This window comes from Trichomycterus rosablanca, chromosome 1, assembly GCF_030014385.1.
Source record: "Trichomycterus rosablanca isolate fTriRos1 chromosome 1, fTriRos1.hap1, whole genome shotgun sequence".
Classification (NCBI taxonomy): domain Eukaryota; kingdom Metazoa; phylum Chordata; class Actinopteri; order Siluriformes; family Trichomycteridae; genus Trichomycterus; species Trichomycterus rosablanca.
The window spans coordinates 27,516,530-27,534,514 of NC_085988.1; the positions used below are offsets into that span (position 1 = coordinate 27,516,530).

Genomic DNA, 17,985 nt, shown 5'->3' on the forward strand with positions numbered 1-17,985 from the left:
CTCAAATAGCGACAGTATCTATCTGAATGTAGATCTATGTGAAATAAAAGGAATAATCTGTAATATCTTGTAAATTTCAATTATGGTAAAACCTAATTATTGTAAAAAGTGCAATTCTTTTGTTACTTAGGCAAATGAAAATGCCAATCAATTTATCAACTGCTGGCTGTCCTGGTCCTCTTTTACCTTCAGCTCTTCCAAGCATAACTGGTCTTTTTAATTATTGGTTCTTCTCATATATCTATAATAAGAGAGCTTTATCATTTTTTTTGATTTTCTGGACTTGAAGTGAGAGGTTAAATTCTATTTGGTTAAAGAACTATTTGTTTGTCTTGTTGTCTTATTTGTCATCCAAGGTACTCTCAAACATCTTCTCCAGCTGCAAAGTTCAAATGCACTGATATGCTTTCTGTCCCACTTTTTACTGTCTAGCTTTGACGACCATATAGAAGACCACAGTCTGGACAGTTCCAAACTTTGTTTGGAGAAATGAATCTTTACATCTGAAAATAATACCAGTTCTTTTACTTTTGTTCTGCCAAGTGTCAGTCTGTGTCATATTTCCTGACTGCTGGATCCTTTGCTGTGAGGAATTGATCCAAGTAGGAAACAGCAGTCCACTACTTTAACATCTTCATCTGCTCAGATTGTCCCAGGAACACTGCACCAGGCAGACATTATCCCAATCGGGCAGCACGGTGGCTCAGTGGGTAGCACTGTCGCCTCACAGCAAGAAGGTCCTGGGTTCAGTCCCCAGGTGGGGCGGTCTGGGTCCTTTCTGTGAGGAGTTTGCATGTTCTCCCTGTGTCTGAGTGGGTTTCCTCCTGGAGCTCCAGTTTCCTCCCACAGACATGCAAGTGAGGTGAACTAGAGATACAAAATTGTCCATGACTTTAAACGTGAATTGATTAATCTTGTGTAACCAGTAACTATAATTTCTGTCATTAATGCAACCAAAGTGTGTAGAACATGATGTTTAAATCCTAATAAATAAATAAATATAACAATCTATCCCACTCTCATTTAATTATTTATATTTACTCATACCCAGTGGTAATTTAGAGTTTCCAATTCAAATGATTGAGTTCGTACACACCCAAAATCACGGGTGCGTGAGGAACCAGCATGAACACAGAACACAGGTTTGAAGCAAATCTGGGTCTTTGGAGTTGTGCACCAATATTCCCTTTAAACCAAAGATATTTGAACACCCCCAAAGCATTCTTCTTATATGATCCTTTCCACCCTTGTAAAATAGGATTAAATATAGCTGAAAAAAGTACATGGCACAAATTGTTAATTCACTTGTGCAACATTTCTTGCTAAATGTTGATATAGTGTAGCAATACATTTGATGCAATGTAATCAGCAGTGATGTAGTGGGGCACTGTACTAAATGCGTTTCTAAATGTTTCTAAATGTGAACTAGTCTCAAAACACAAATCCACAACTCATACTCACATGAGGGAAGAGAGGAAAATGAAGGTTTTTTCTGAGCTGAACAATAGAGGAGCCACACCAGTCTTCAAACACATGGAGGTTTGCCTGTCCCTTAAACTGAAAGACAGAGATAACTGGATTTAAAAATGCAAGGAACGTCGACTTAAAAAATGTTTCTGTTAAAGTTAATTAAAAAGGTATAATCATTAAAAAAGGCACCTGAAGACAGAAAATGAAGTTTACTAGACGGAAGTATTATTATGCACAGGATCAGAACATTCTGAACATTTCTTTGCTTAGTTGGACTGGTTTCCTGCTGGCTTGCCTTACTGCTAGATATGCAGGTTGTGATTTCTAAAAGGTTTATTCTTGCTTTGCTGAAGTTAAACTGTTCAACTTGGAGTTCAACAAACTGCCTAGGTAGTAAGACCAAATAGAATAATTAAAAAAATTATTTCCTGGTCAGGGTCGTGGTGGGACTGGTTTCCCTAGAATCACAGGACTTCAATCTATTGCCACGACCATCCCCAACCTCCCACATATTCAATCATGTCTGTATTTAAGTGCCCGACTAGTTGATAGTGATAAAACATTTATCATTGGGCTGGGTGATATGACTTAAAAACTCATATCTCGATTTGCTTTTGAGAAGTAGCGATATACGATGCGATATAATGTAAAGTTAACAAAGTACACTAGCAGGCCACTGCCCGTATTCGAAGTGTTTATATTTTGTACTACTAAGGCTGTATTTGTATTCATATATTAAAATCTTACATTGACAATATTTATAACAAACAAACCAGCAGAATCTCACAATCACATGAATGCTGTCTGTTTTACTTCACATATATGAGTATCAATAAAATCCCGAAAAAGTTCAATATTTGATCATGCTTTGCTATCTTTGCAAAATGAAAGCGCATGGTAAACAGCAGCACCGCAACCCAGATCAACCACCACTGCTTACCTGAGCTTCTCTTCTTTAAATTGAGACCTATCTATATTCGTGTGTTGTTCCATTAGGGATATAATCCACTTTTTTGTAAATGTGTTCCTTCATGTTTCCAGAATATTTCCAGAATATTTACTGCATATTTTGCACAAAAACTCTACTCTGTTGCACATCATCGCTACAGAAGCCGAACCATTTCCAGACAACTGAACCATGCGCCGTCTTTTTTTGGTATTAAATCTTCGCCACTTACTTCATGTTCTCTGTAGTTGCCTGACTTATTAGTTATTAATGAGGTGGACCTGAATGAGCTTAATGAACATTAGTTAGAAAATTTGTATAGCGGCACACAGTGATGATGGTGGGCCAATATGGTTTGTGTTTGTGCTCGTGTGTGCGTGCACGCACCCACCTGCTCATGCGCGAAAGAGAGCATGCTGCACAGTGCTTTGTTACAAACGTTTTCAAATGGTAACCTGTGTATCCTATGCATACTCAATATAACAAATATGGTCATTTTCAATATTGTGTAAAAAGTAATATCGAATATATCAATATTTGCAATATACCGCCCAGCCCTAATTTATAATTTTGCTCATCATTTGTTTTAAATTATTGATCTAGCTAGGTTATCATTTTTTTTCAGTTAAGACTGCCAGTGCTCTGCAAAAGTTTGTATAGTAAAGATTTAACTTAGCATTAAAAATTGCACTCACACACACACACCTGCATGCACACATCCAAAACTACATAAAACATAAAACACAACTGTCTTTACATTTTGAAAAAAAAAAAAAAATTGTATACTGTTTTGAAAAAGCTTAGTTTTGCTAGGTTCACTTAGTTTAAAAGTACATAAAATGAACAAAATAAAGCATAAAATCCAAAATGTCTACATCAAGACCCTAAAATGTTGTGAAATGAATGCATATGATATGTATATTTGTACAAAAAAAATAATACATATAATAAATAATACATTTTATTATGGCTGCCATGTTAGTATTTTTTCCAATTTTTACTGGGGTATCTAACCTGCTGCACAGTGGCCTGAAGTGTGTGCATCCTTAGAGAAAAGCTCACACATGATGAAACACTCCAACAACTTGGTGTTTGTGAGGACTGTTGTGCTCCAGTGCATATCCACCTACATTAGCCATGTTTACTTAGCAACCTAAGTCTCTTACTTCTGATTTAATGCTGAAATCTGATTTTGCTTTAAATATCCTATTAATGTGGCTTAGTATGTATAACAATCAATTGGATGTCTGATTTATATTATCATGGTTTATGCAATAGCCTATGAGCACAGTGACATATTAGTGGTCTGGCAAATGCAAATTAATTCAAAAGTATTCAAATACTAAATCATCATGCTTTTATTCAGTAATACTGACTAACTGCATTGCTCTGTGAAAAGGTTTTAATCATATCTAGCCATGACTGAGGGATAAAAGACCTTGTCTGGTCAATGTGCTTGCACGAGCAGTGGAGGAATACAGAAAGCATTAGCATATTTCTCCATGCATGTTAAAGCACTTTATATGTTAAAGCTCTTTATAGGACACAGGTGAAAAGGAAATAGTAATCACGTGTCGAAGGATATGTATGCTAGTCTGTGACCCAGTCAGAGGAGCAAATACATCGGAAAACTGGATATACCTACACTGGGAGAAAAATAATTTATATTTTCGACATTTAGCAGACGCTTTTATCCAAAGTGACTTACAGTTGTGACAGTATACAATCTAAGCAATTGAGGGTTAAGGGTCTTGCTCAAGGGCCCAACAGTGGCAATCTGGCAGTGGTGAGGCTTGAACCGGCAACCTTTTGATTACTAGTCTAGTCCCTTAAAAACTGAGTTCCAACTGCCTGCAAATAAATGTTTAGTGACAAAGAGTACTGTACAACAAAGTACAATACAATTTTTTGTGTCAAATCATCTTTAGGTAATTTACATTTAAATTCAAATGTTTAAAAGTGACAGTCTTTAATAAAGCTGGGGCATAATACAATTCACATTTAAGGCATTTAACAGACACCTTTATCCAAAGCAGTTAACAATTGTTGCCAATTACAGTGCAAGCAATTAAGACTTAAAGGCCCAATAGTGGCAGCTTGGTGGTGATTGGGCTCAAACCAGTGATCGTTCAATTACTAGTCTAGTACCTTAATCACTGAACCACCACTGCCCACATTACAGCAGACATCGTTAAATATAGAAAATAAGGTGAGACTTTGATCACTTTTACCCGCAGTCTGAATGGGTGCATATGTATTTCTATATGCACATGGCCTATAGACCTCTACCTGGTTAATCAAGGTTTCTTGAATAGAACACTTAGTTGGAACCAAGATCTACAGAATGTGCTGCCACTAGGAAGTCCGAAGTTAACTAAAGTTACAAGAAACACGAATGAAAAATAGCATTTAGGGCACAGTTCTGTGGCATGATAGCAGGTTCAGCAGTTGGCATAGTGAGTCACTATTACTAAAATTCTCCACACATTCTCTATTGGGGACAGGTCAGGACTGCAGGCAGGCCAGTCCAGTACCCGTACCGTCTTCTTCCGCAGCCATGCCTTTGTAATGTGCACAGCATGTGGTTTTGTATTGTCTTGTTGAAAAAATGCATGAACGTCCCTGGAAAAGATGACGTCTTGAAGGCAGCATATGTTGCTCTAAGATCTCAATGTAATTTTCTGCATTAATGCTGCCATCAAAAAGGTGTTAATGACCTTTGCCAAGGGCACCGACACAGCACTAAGACAGACCCTACCATGACAGACCCTGGCTTTTGGACGTGTTGCTGATTTCAATCAATTTCAATCATCTTCTCACTCACCTATCTTTGCTCATCAAAGACTCAGCCTTTCCTGGATGCTGCTTTTGTACCAAACCATGATTACAATCACCTGTTGACATCACCTGTTTGGAATCACATCATTATTTAGTTTTTTCACCTCATTACTAGCCCTAAATTGCCCCCATCCCAACTTGTTTGGAATGTGTTGCAGGCCTGAAATGCAGGAATGAAGGTGTATTAACAAATGAAATGAAGTTGAGCAGACAAAACATGAAATATCTTGGGTTCCAACTGTCTGCAATCAAATAAAAGTGAAAGTAAATGCGAGAAACACTGCATTTTATTTTATTCACATTTTCCATACTGTCCCAACTTTTTCTGATTTGTGGTTGTATTAATTTGCATTAGCTGACGTGCCTGTGACTGCATCCCAAATGAACTGCCCTGACGTGCTTTCATTGTCGACTAAGCCAACTGCAGTAACCTTCACTCCTCCTTCAGATACATGTTTGAGACTGTTTAGTCTCCAGCCTAATGACTTGATTATCTCATATAGTAAAGTTCACAGTTACTGTTTGTTCTTTGCATTGATTCTGCTCTCCCACTGCTGAGTTTTTCAAAATAAATCAATGAAAGAAGGTTAAAGTCACAGCTTTGTCTTGTCCCATATTAAAGCTCTTAAAGATCTTCAAAAAGTGTCCTCACTTTTAAATTTTCATTGGAAGTGGTGAGGGTGGGAGAAGTAGTAATTGGTCATGTTTGAGAGAGGGCTTATAGTCTGGATTTAGTAGCATGTGATTTCCACCTTTTAGGAAGCTTTAAGGCGAAGAACATTTTCATGTGATGATGATATGAAAGCAGCGGTGCATCAGTGGCTACACGCTCAACCCAAACATTTTGTGCTGATGGCTTTAAAAAGTTTGTACGCATTGGGAAAAAAGGCATGGGTGTGTTCGAAAAGCTAGGGAGCTCTCCACATAGACTGCATTTTACGTCATTCAACGTGCGCTCCAGAGAATGAGGATGTTCGAAATCCTGGATGCCTTACTAAGCTGTCTAGTTAGGCATCTTAACATTTCAATGTTATTTTGACTCAAGAACGAGTGAGAATCGGAAGCGTCCTTAGTGATCAAGGCAATCCCAGCATTTAGTGCAGCAGCTCTTCTCCCACAGAAAAAACAAACAAAAAAACACGGTGACGGTGCGGAGAAACGAATGATAATAAACGAGTTATTTTCAAACACAAATAAATTATTATTGAAGTTCGGGCTTGTCAGAGAATTTAACCGTTTTCGGTACATGAAGGGAGATGTTAGTTGACATGCTAGCGCGCTGTGCCACCCCATCCCATTGGTTTGATTGGCAAGATGCTAAATGCTAAATGCGAAACCCAATGGAATCGCTGTCTAAGTAGCGTGTTTGAATAACCTGCCTTATAAGTCATTGACTTGATTAGAATCCTCTCTACTGAGGCAGCTGCCTATGTAGGCAGTAAGACAGCAAGGCAGCTCCCTAGGTTTTCAAACACACCCTATGTAAAAAAGTGATGTAATTTGTTTTTGAAATTCTTAATAAATAAAGAATTGAAGAAATAAAGAATTGAAGAACCCTTGTATATATTATATAGAACTTATATTATTAGATATTTTAAAACTGATATCAGTTAATAAATCCTAATGACAATTCAAGTAATCAAGTAATTTAAGGCCATATGAGTTCATTAGGTTTAGAGACTTTGGTAAAATTGTGTCCAAACATTTACACATTGTCAAGCAAACCAAGCAAACCTGTAAACCTGAAAGATTAAAGTAAATTATAAAAGTTCTAAATACCCTATTTTGTTATTGTCTTTGATTATAAAATTAATATTACAATTTATTCAAACACTGACTAAACTTAAGATACATAAGGTTTTAACAGCCCAAGTAAACACTGAAAAATGCCATTTGACCCACTTGGATTCTGTTAAAGAACAATAATCATTTATTTATTCTGTTAATGCTTTTTTTTTTTTGTATCAACAAAGTTCAACATGTGTTAGATTATTGTGGAGGCGGCATGGCACAGAGGAATCAACACAAAGAAAATGTGTTTGAAATTAGTGTTTTACTGCTAAATAAATGCCAGGTTTTCTCGAAGAACATTGCCCAAAGCCAGATTGCCTCTGCTGACTTTCCTTCTTCTTATAGTGAACCTGGTGCCAGTTCTTCCCAAGCAAGTAACATACAGTACATGCACTCACGGTGAGGGTGGGAAGAGCAGTAATTGGTCGTGTCTGAAAGACTGAGAGAGAGCTTATAATCCGGATTTAGTGCCATCTGATATCCACTTTTTGGACGCTCAAAAAAGCTTTAAGGGGAAGAAGATTTTCATGTGATGATGATGTGAAAGCAGCGGTGCATCCGTGGCTACACGCTCAACCAAAACATTTTTTGCTGATGGCAATAAAAAGTTTGTACGCACTGGGAATAATGCATAAGAAGGTGACTGTAGAAAAGTGGTGTAATTTGTTTTTAAAGTTCATAATAAATAGAGTTTAAAAAAGTGCAGAAACTTTTTGAAAAACTCTTGTATAGACCATGTGTGTGTATTTATCTAGTAATAGTCTGCTTTCCTTTCATTTCCATTTTCAATTGCTCTCAGAGTTGAGTAGTGGACCTATGGCTTCTAAGGCAGAGTGACCCACCCAGTAAGGATTACAGACTGAATTTATAAGTGAAGTGTTTCAGAAATAAACAGAGCTAAAAAAAGGTGTGGGAACTTTTTGAAGAACCCTCGTATTATGGGATTAGGGTGCAACACAGAACACAAGTGCAAACAACACAATATACACGGTTCAGATAAACAGTGTAATAAATACGATGACCTACAATATATACGAGACATTGTCTAATCTTTCGACACTGTACTGCGGGAAGCCAGCCCTATAAGCAGCAAGCTGCCCAGCACTGTGTGTTCTGGCATATTTCTTTTATAAACAGCATTACCCTTTTTAGCTATTTGTGGTATAAAGGTTCTTTGTGGGACTGGATCACTGAACCTAGCGTTCACTGCAACAATAAGCCTTGACTCTCCTTTGACTACTTTTAATAGGTACTAACCATTGACAAGTACTGCTGTTTTGGGCATGGTCTGACCCACCTATCTAGCCATCACACTTTGGCACTTGTCAATGTCACTGAGCTCTTTATGCTTTCAATTTTACCTCCTCCAAACACATTAACTTCAAGAACTGACTGTTTACTTGCTGCCTGATATATACACCCCATAACAGATGCCAGTGTAACAAGATAATCAATGTTATTCACTCAGCTCTCCAACCAGCTGCATCATGAATACATTTTAGCAGATCATACTTTGTTATTGGGCTTTCATTAGTTTAAAATACATTCCACAGTCAAAAAGCTAGAGATTACTACTGACTCTTAAAACACCTAATCTAAATGATAGCTCGAATTCTATATTTTTGAAAATCTCTAGTAATGTTTTAAATGTTTTAAACATATAGATAGATGCTTTATTGATTCCTCCTGCTACTTTATTGTAATTTGTTGATCCTGTAAGATAAAATGCATTGCATCAGCAGGCAGTCAACACAGAGCCAAAAATAACAAAGTAATCAAAGGGATGCAAACATATATTCTACTTATAAGGTCTGACAAAGTATCTGTTCTTAATTCATTCACCTTTGATAACTGCTTTATCATTGTCATTGTGGCTACTGGCCTTAAATTAGTCCTTATTACTTGGATTTCATTTATTCATCCATTCTGTGTGTTTTGTCCTTTGAGTAATATGCCCATTAACACCAATAACTTATTATATTATACACCAGGCACAACATTATGACCACTGACAGGTGAAGTGAATAACACTGATTATCACTTCATCATGGCACCTGTTAGTGGGTGAGATATATTAGGCACCAAGTGAACATTTTATCCTCAAAGTTGATGTGTTAGAAGCAGGAAAAATGGGCGAGCGTAAGGATTTGAGCACGTTTGACAAGGGCCAAATTGTGATGGCTAGACGACTGAGTCAGATCATCTCCAAAACTGCAGCTCTTGTGGGGTGTTCCCGGTCTGCAGTGGTCAGTATCTATCAAAAGTGGTCCAAGGAAGGAACAGTGGTAATGGGTGGCCAAGGCTCATTGATGCACGTGGGGAGCGAAGGCTGGCCCGTGTGGTCTGATCCAACAGACGAGCTACTGTAGCTCAAACTGCTAAAGAAGTTAATGCTGGTTCTGATAGAAAGGTGTCAGACTCCATGACTCAATGGGTCAGGGCTGTTTTGGCAGCAAAAGGGGGACCAACACAATATTAGGAAGATGGTCATAATGTTATGCCTCATTAATGTATATCTTTGAGAAAACATACAATTTACAATGACCAACCTTTTCTGATTATGCGGTACAGTAAGAGTATCTTTCTCATGACTTCCTTACAAGGCACGGAATAACACAAATGGAAGATAATTAACAATTTGATTAAGGAACAAAGTCATCCAAAGTCTATATCAACCATTAGCAAAAAAAAACAATGCCTTTAACCACATTATTTGTGCTCTGTTGACAAATATTCTGTCATTTGGGCATAGACTGCTAGTTTCAGGTCTTGCTGAATTTACGTCAGAACTGGGCCACTCAAATTGTGTTTATTACCATTATACAGCAAGTAAACAATGCTTTAAAAATTAATTTATTATAAGGGTCACATTGGGTACAGAGCTAATCACTAAAACATTCCAAAGCTTATTCCAGGTGGAAACAAACCACAGGCAGGGCGCCACTGCCCCGCAAGGCATCACACACTTTTTATTGAACAAATACACAACTTACTAAATTACTTACACTCACTCACAACTATGGGAAATGCAGTCCACCTGCCACCATGTTTTGGGAGGCAGGTGGTGTCACATGTATGAAATTAAAATCATTATCATAGACCCTGGAGCTGTGAGGCAATAATAACACCTGATGTGCAACAGTGCCACCCTTTCTTTGTATCTCATACTTTCTAATGTAGCACATGCACATTTTATTATGGATTTTAAATGCACTTTCTCCTGTAGCTGATATGAAAGTTGACTTTGTTCAGTTAATCCTACAAAGCTTCAATATTGAGCCTTAACTGCAACATGACTGTGTCTGTGTGTAAAGCAATGCAATAAAAGCTGGCAGTGTCTAGCAAATCCTCCTAAAAAGTACACTTAGGCTGCATTTACATGATACGTGGCAAAGCTGGTTTTGCGCTGACATTTTTTTTATAAAGTGAGGCAATGTCACTTACCCTGCCACTGTGCTACTTTGAAAGCAGATTTGCTACTTTGGCACTTTGCCACTCGTTTTTTACCACTTTGCACTGCATTTAAAGTTTATTCTGATCGAACTTTCATCCAGTTTGTTACTAACCTTTTCAAAATGCCACCAATAAGACAAATTGTTGATATGATATAGCCATAACTCATGCAGAATGAGGACGGGCATTGTCCTGCTGAAACAGACATTGAGTTAATGGAAAAAAACGTCATCTGCCAGCAGCAAATCTCTCTCCAAAATACTGATATAAGCCGCTAGATCAAAGATACCTTCACATATATGCAGATTGCCCATGCCGTGGGCACTGATGCACCCCATGCCATCATAGATGCTGTTTTTTGCACTTTTCATTGTCAACAGGATGGATGCTCTTTTTCATCTTTGGCACTTAGAATCTGACGTCTGTTTTTTTCAAAAAACAAGCTGAAACGTGGACTCATCTGACCACAAAACATGTTTTGACTGTCTTTTAATCCATCTCAGTTGACTTTGGATCCTGAGAACTTACAGGCGTTTCTGTGCAAAATGAATAAATGGCTTTCTCTTTGCATAATAGAGTTTCAGGTTTCATTTGTCAATGCCACGGCAGACTGTGTTAAGCGTCAATCATTTTACAAAAAACTTCCAAATACACATGTCTATGTCCATCATGGTAGCATAATGGTTTGTCAAAGAATACAGCCTGAGGGCTTAATTGTCATGCACATTTAGTAGCGGTTTCTGTCCTTGGTTTTCATGCACCAAGGTTTCCCATGACTGCCTGAATCTTTTCATGATATCATAAACTGTAGATGGTGAAACTGAAAAACATTGTCTTTGAAATGACTGCCAATTATCTCATTAAGTTTGGCACAAAGTGGAGAACCGAACCACTGCCCATCCTTTCATCCAAGTCTTTGGTAGAGGCTCCTGCTATAATCAATCTTGATGACCTCACCCCTTACCAGTTAAACAGCTGGATGTGGAAACTTCTAAAGTAGTGTTACTTGTTTAATCTTAGTCTTATTTTGCCTCTGTTAGGTTCAAGAGATTTAACAAATTACAATTTTTGTTTTTATTGCATTTTATAAGGTGTTCCAACTTTTCTGGTATGTGGAACTATAAAATTGTAAGAAAAATATGGCATCAAAACAGCAATCCTATTTACTAACCATGGAATTCCCTCACATCTGAAAATTATGACCACTGAAAGAGCTTTCTTAGTTTAAACTAAAATACAATTCATACAAAACTGAATATCAATACTGAAAGTATTGTGTATTGTTTTAAAGCTCTCAATCTGTGTTGCTTTACCATGTAAAAGGTGTAAACATCGGTGTAAGCAGCAATATGAATCCAGCCTCACAGTTAACAATGTGCAAAATACTTATCATGTAAAAGCTGCCTCAGATACAAGTAAGTAAACACCTTGGAGAACAATCAGCAGATAAGATACATCAGCAACAATGTCTCAGCAGTTGTTTTTTTTCTTTAAATGGAATACAAAAAAGTATAAACAAGATTGATATGATTTGTTAAATGTAAATCCATTTGCAGCGTTAGAGATCCTGCCTGTCCAGCTTTGCTTGAGCATTACCACCCACAGGCCTCGCTGGATTTGCAGGCTCTAAAAACATCTTGCTATCAGACATGCCAGGTAAAAGTGTTGCCACGGTGACATACTGTCACACCATTTGACAGCCATCATCTCAGTATGCCAGGATGCATTAAGGGTGAGGTTTGCAATATTTGCAGTGGACACTTAATGCACATTTACTCCCCGGGGAGCAATCTTAATGCATTTTAACCAGCAGTCTCCTCCAAAATGATGAGTATGTGCAGTAAAAATGAAGTAGCTGGACAGAATGGACTTCATTTTATAGAGGACACTTACACATCAACTTCAGTCTGCATTTGACCATGTCACCTTGCAGTAATCAGTTCCCAAGAGAGCTGCTATATAAAACACATACACCTGAATTTCTAGGTGATATACAACGGTTTAACAAAACTGCTACACTCTGTTCTTCACCTAAAGCTGAAATGAAACTTAAACAAATAACTGTTCAATGCTTAGTGCAGGTGATCAATCTTCTAATCTGAATTTATTCATACATGCAAATATTATTTTTAAATATTTATTAAAAGAAAGAAATTAAGAAAGAAAGAAATACAATACAAAGGATTAAATACAAAAATAGACAAAAAAAAAATAAAGACAAAAAAAACTGTCTGACACAATAGACAAAAAGGAGGAATTAAATAAGACTAAAAAGGTGACAAAAAACAAAAATACATATATAAAAAATTAAGTAAATAAAACAAATTATATTTTTGGGTTTTCATTAGGGCTGGCTCAATACCACTTTTTATGTCCGATACCGATACTGCAAATTATCTGCCGATACCAATCAGATACCGTCATTTCTTCTCTCAAACAACTAAGCAGTAATAATACATGTCTCAATGCACAATGGTTAAACTAGCTATCTAAATAACAATGCTCAGACTGTGAAACTAATATTCTAAAGGAATAAATACAGAACCTACAACATCACACTTATGCAAAACCCCTGTTTTATTTTCACTTTTCCACACAGAACATTTAGTAGTATTTTTGGTTTCACTTATGTTTGAGCTGTTGTTCACGTGACACATCTTGCTTTACGGCGTGTCGTCCAAAGTGTCTACAATTGGAAGATGTGAATGTCATTCCAATGCGATGGATCAGTTAGAATTGACGCAGAGTTGAGATTTTCCGTTAAAGTTCTGTCACGTTTTTAGATTATTAAACCCTGCTGGATTTTGAAGAGGACATCGTTGGTTTAACGGGAAACGGTGTAGTTTGTTGTATTTCATAACACTAATAGATTAATCATTGAGGATGTGAGATATCTCCAAGCCGTGACAAGATTTTCTTTATCTCAGGTGAGCGATTTATCATTTATAAAGTGATTTTTATTGTGTTTAAACAGTGTTTTTAGATGTTACAGTAGTAGATGATTTTTAAAAATGCTAAAAGCTTAAGTAGATCAGTGTGTTTTAATTTCTGAATGGCTGTTGCAGATAAGTTGTACATCAGTGGCACATGTTAATGATGTCATCAAGATGCACCTTGTTACGGTAGTTGCCGAGTGAGCTGGCAGTAAACAGCGCTCTGTTGGAACGTATCTTCGTGTGCTATTTGCTTTACACACAAACATTGGCCTTATTTACATTAAGTGTTGTTTATATTAAGCAACAGTATCGGATTACACGTTTTTTTCCTTTCAATATCTGATCCAGTGATTTGGGCCAATATCAGACCAATACCGATACAGAGTATCGAATCGGTGCCAGCCCTAGTTTTCATAAAAAAACAGGTTATAAAAGAAAGAAAAAAAGAAAAGTAAAAAGTAATTTAAAGAAGCTAAAAACAAGGAACAAGGGGGAGAAAACAACAATGGAAAAATACATTTTGTAAGAAAAAAGAAATAAATATAGCAGTACAAAAAAAAAAAGAATTAATCAAAGAATGAATGAACACAGAAATAAACAACAAAAAAACCAAACTGAGAAATACACAATTAAATAGCACACAGTAAAATAAAAGAAATTAAATAAAATAAAATGTTACTTCACCTATAAAATAAAAATAAAATGTTAAAGGAGAGACCTAAAAGAATAGGAAGAAGAAAAGGTAAAATGACAAATAAAAATCATACTCTTTTTTTTCTTAACTGCAAAGAGAAATGATAAGGTGGAGGTTTAAGGATCTAAATCACCACACACTTTATCATAATCTACAAACAAATAAAACTTACACCTAAGGCATCACTAGTCACTTAAAAAATAAACTGTTTCAGAGCTCATTAGTAATGTTTAATCATTTTCCAGAATGTAACTGACAGTTCATTGTAACTGAGAGTTGCAATTTAATTCCTAATATAAATTCTTACTGTAGACACTAATCACTGCTCTATAAATAACAGCAAGAGACAGGTCACCTGCTTAGTCACAGGAGTCAGAGGGCATCCTAGCCTTCAAAATACTCTCAAAACTGTCAGACAAGAGAACAGACAAGGACAGAAGCTTACCACAGAGGAGACAAAACACAAAGATGAACATTTAAAGAAAGTTATAAGTGTATCGTAAGTCTATGAAGGTACAAAACTTAAGATGCTTGACTGTTTACATCAGTGGGTATATTCATATTGTGAGATATGTGTCTGATCAGCAGAAGGTCATAAAAACGTAATGGCATTGGCAAAAATTAGCATCCTGACTTGGCATGAATAATGGCAGTGGGTGACAGATTTAGCTCTGTCTACACATCAGACTGACTCTTCAGATGTTCTCCTATAGTGCTTAGGGTAGAAAGTCAGCCAATGGCAGCTGGTCCTAAACCAGCACCTGTCATTGTCACCCTGAGACCTAATCTGTGTTGGATCTTTGGTTGGCACAGAATTACTATTGAGTTCTTACAGTCACACAGGGAAAAGCATTGCCTACGTGTTTATGTAACACAACGATAACTGAGCACAATTAACTATATTTCATCAAGACCAGACAGGTGGTTCTTTATTTATAGTGTAAAAACATATTCATGGTTAATGTCCTCATAGCAACATTTGGGTTGGGTGGTATAAAATAGTATTTTTATTTTTATAATAATTAAAAAAAATACATCATTCTTTACTAATGTTAAACTCTGTGTTTAAACTGTAATAAAAGCAGCAACAATAATAAAGAACAATGCATAGGACATAAAAACCAATTTAACAGGAAATATGGACAAATTGCCATTAATCTTACTCATTAATCTACACCTAAGCACCCATAATAAAGTGAAAACATGTTTGTTATTAAAAGTCAAAAATCTCACAAAATTTTGCTATGGCACTCTGGACTCTTGCTTGTGCATCCTGCTTCAAATATCCTTAAGGTGTGTCTAGTACCAGTTAACAGAACTTAACTGGTGTCCACCTGTTACAATTTTAATTAATTGCAAACAGTTTGGGACCATGATTTACACTTGCATTATGAGGACAAAAATCAGTCATGAAGTCCAAGGAGCAGTTTGTGGATCTCCACAATTAAACTGGCATAAATCAAGGCAAGGCTATAAAACACTATCTAAGGTTTTAAGTAGGGCTGTCAAACGATTAAAATTTTTAATCGCGATTAATCTCAGAATTTCATATAGTTAATCGCGATTAATCACTTTTTTTTTTAAAGGTGGTTTTAATGTTATGGCTGATCGGTGTACATACACGAACATACACAAAAACTCATTCACAATCAACACAGTCTTGTTCCCTGGGTTCTGACAACTCATACTAGTGACTATATTACTTGCATCTTTGCACAATATTGCATTGTTTTTGCACCTTATTCTCACCTTATTCTACCTGCTGCTATATAAACCCTACGCTGCTAACTGGATATCAGAATACGTTTTTATTAGGGCTGTCGAAGTTAACGCGATAATAATAACGCGTTCCAGTGTTGCCAGATTGGGCGGTTATCCGCTAAATCGGGCGGTTATCCGCTAAATCAGGCGGATTTTGTTGGAAAACTATTTAATAGCATTTAAATAACACCTCTGTTTAAAAGAAAATATTCAGTTTTAAGAAGCACCAGCATTGTAGAAAGTTATAAAAAGTAAAGTCAATTTTCAATGCTGATTTGGCTTAATAGTGTTGGTCAGTCTGTATCATATTCTTGAAATGATAAAGTATTGCAAAGGAATATCTTTGAAATTCTTCCTGATAATGTTATGGTTGCTATATTTTGGTTTTTCACTTGTCAGGGAAAATTAAGAGAGAAAAAAGGGATGGTCGAGGCCCCATGAATAATTGCAGCATTTGCAGCATTGCACCCAGTGATTTCAGTGACCAAAATAAAGTGGTGGTAGAAAATAAAAATAAAACAAAAAATGATCAAAGAATTCAGTGCTGCTGTGCAATGAGCCTGTGGTTAGACAAGAATGTACAGAGCTTTTCTTCCTGATATTGGACAGAAGAAAGACATGATGATTAAAAAAAATATAAAGTTAATGTCCAGAATAACACCAGGATTCTTGGCTATACTGACCAGAAAGGCAGTGAGGTCCAGTGTTTGGGAGTTCTTTACAGGAAAGTAGAGAAGTGTTACCAGCAGTGATTTTTGTACTATAAGTTTTTTGTGGTGTAGCGCCATCCACGAAGAATTGTCTGAAAGGATTTCTCTGTGAACTTAAAAGTGTTATCTGTGTAGCAGTTGTACAAGAAACCACAAAATGAAATCCCTGAGCTCAGGGATTTAGTGAACAAAAAGATCAGAAACGAGTCAGAACTGATCTCTAAGGTACTCCTGTGATGAGGCTCTGAGGTGATAACCAGAATCTCTACATAGCACCTTATAAGATCGATAATGTGAAAATAAAAAAGAGGAATGACCATGAGCCCTCAATGTTAGCAGGACTGTAGATAAAAATCTGTCAATTCACTGCGTCAAATGCTGTGGGAAGGTCCGAAAGAATGAGAACTGATGATGTAGAATTACTCACTTTATGCAGTGCTTCAGTAACAGCAAAGAGTGCAGATTTAGTAGAATACCCAGCCTCGTACCTTGTTACCAGACTGATTTAAAGAGGTATGTGCATACATCTAACAAGACATTTTAGCCAGGTAACCCTTAAAATATGGTTATGATAGCTTCATAATTTCTTTTAACAGTGACTCACAATCTGGTCAGGATTAATCGGTAATTAAATGGTGCACAGTACAGATAGATCTTGGACAAAAGCCTGCCCAAACTCTGAAGTTTTTCTTTCATCATAATACCCAACAACACTACCATAGAAGCATTTTAATGGTTCAAAACAGGCGTGTCAAACTCATTTTCACCGAGGGCCACATCTGCATTATGGTGGCCCTCAAAGGGCCGACTGTAACGTATCCACTGTGACTACAGTCTGCCTTTTAAGTCTTGTTGTTTTTTTTGGAGGCTAAATTCTGTGTTTGGTGCCAAATTTATACTGTATATTTGTATAATGTATATCTATATTTATATTGCACTCCTTTACCACAGACACGGCCTCATAACACAAGAGACGTACCGTTTTTTCTTCTTGAAGCACAAACTTGTATTCACTTTCCCATCTATCATTAAATTACCTTCATTTTACTTCAATTTTCTCTTCTTGTACATTTTGGGATTATTTGTAAATATTTCTCAACATCACTTGTTGGAAAAACGCTGATGTGGAAACACTGCCATCTAGTGGCGGGATGCGGTCACTTTGCGGGTCACAAAATCGGCATGCATTGTGGCAGATTTAGTTTATGTACGATTAACAGTGTATTTTAATACAATCATACGTCTTTTAAGCTCTCGCGGGCCACATAAAATGACATGGCGGGCCGGATTTGGCCTGCGGGCCTTGAGTTTGACATATGTGGTTTGAAATGAAGAATTTTGCCATTGTGCCATTGAAACATACCCAGAAAGACTAAGAGCTGTAAC

The 17,985-nt window shown here is 36.7% G+C and overlaps 1 protein-coding gene across 1 annotated transcript in view; it reads right to left on the reverse strand.

Annotated features, from left to right (window-relative positions):
- The window catches only part of b4galnt4a (beta-1,4-N-acetyl-galactosaminyl transferase 4a), a 277,540-nt gene that overhangs the window by 101,319 nt on the left and 158,236 nt on the right, over positions 1-17,985 (reverse strand). Inside the window, exon 4 of the mRNA XM_062997332.1 lies at positions 1,462-1,557. Coding sequence (XP_062853402.1) covers positions 1,462-1,557 — 96 coding nt within the window. The remainder of the gene's footprint in view (positions 1-1,461; positions 1,558-17,985) is intronic.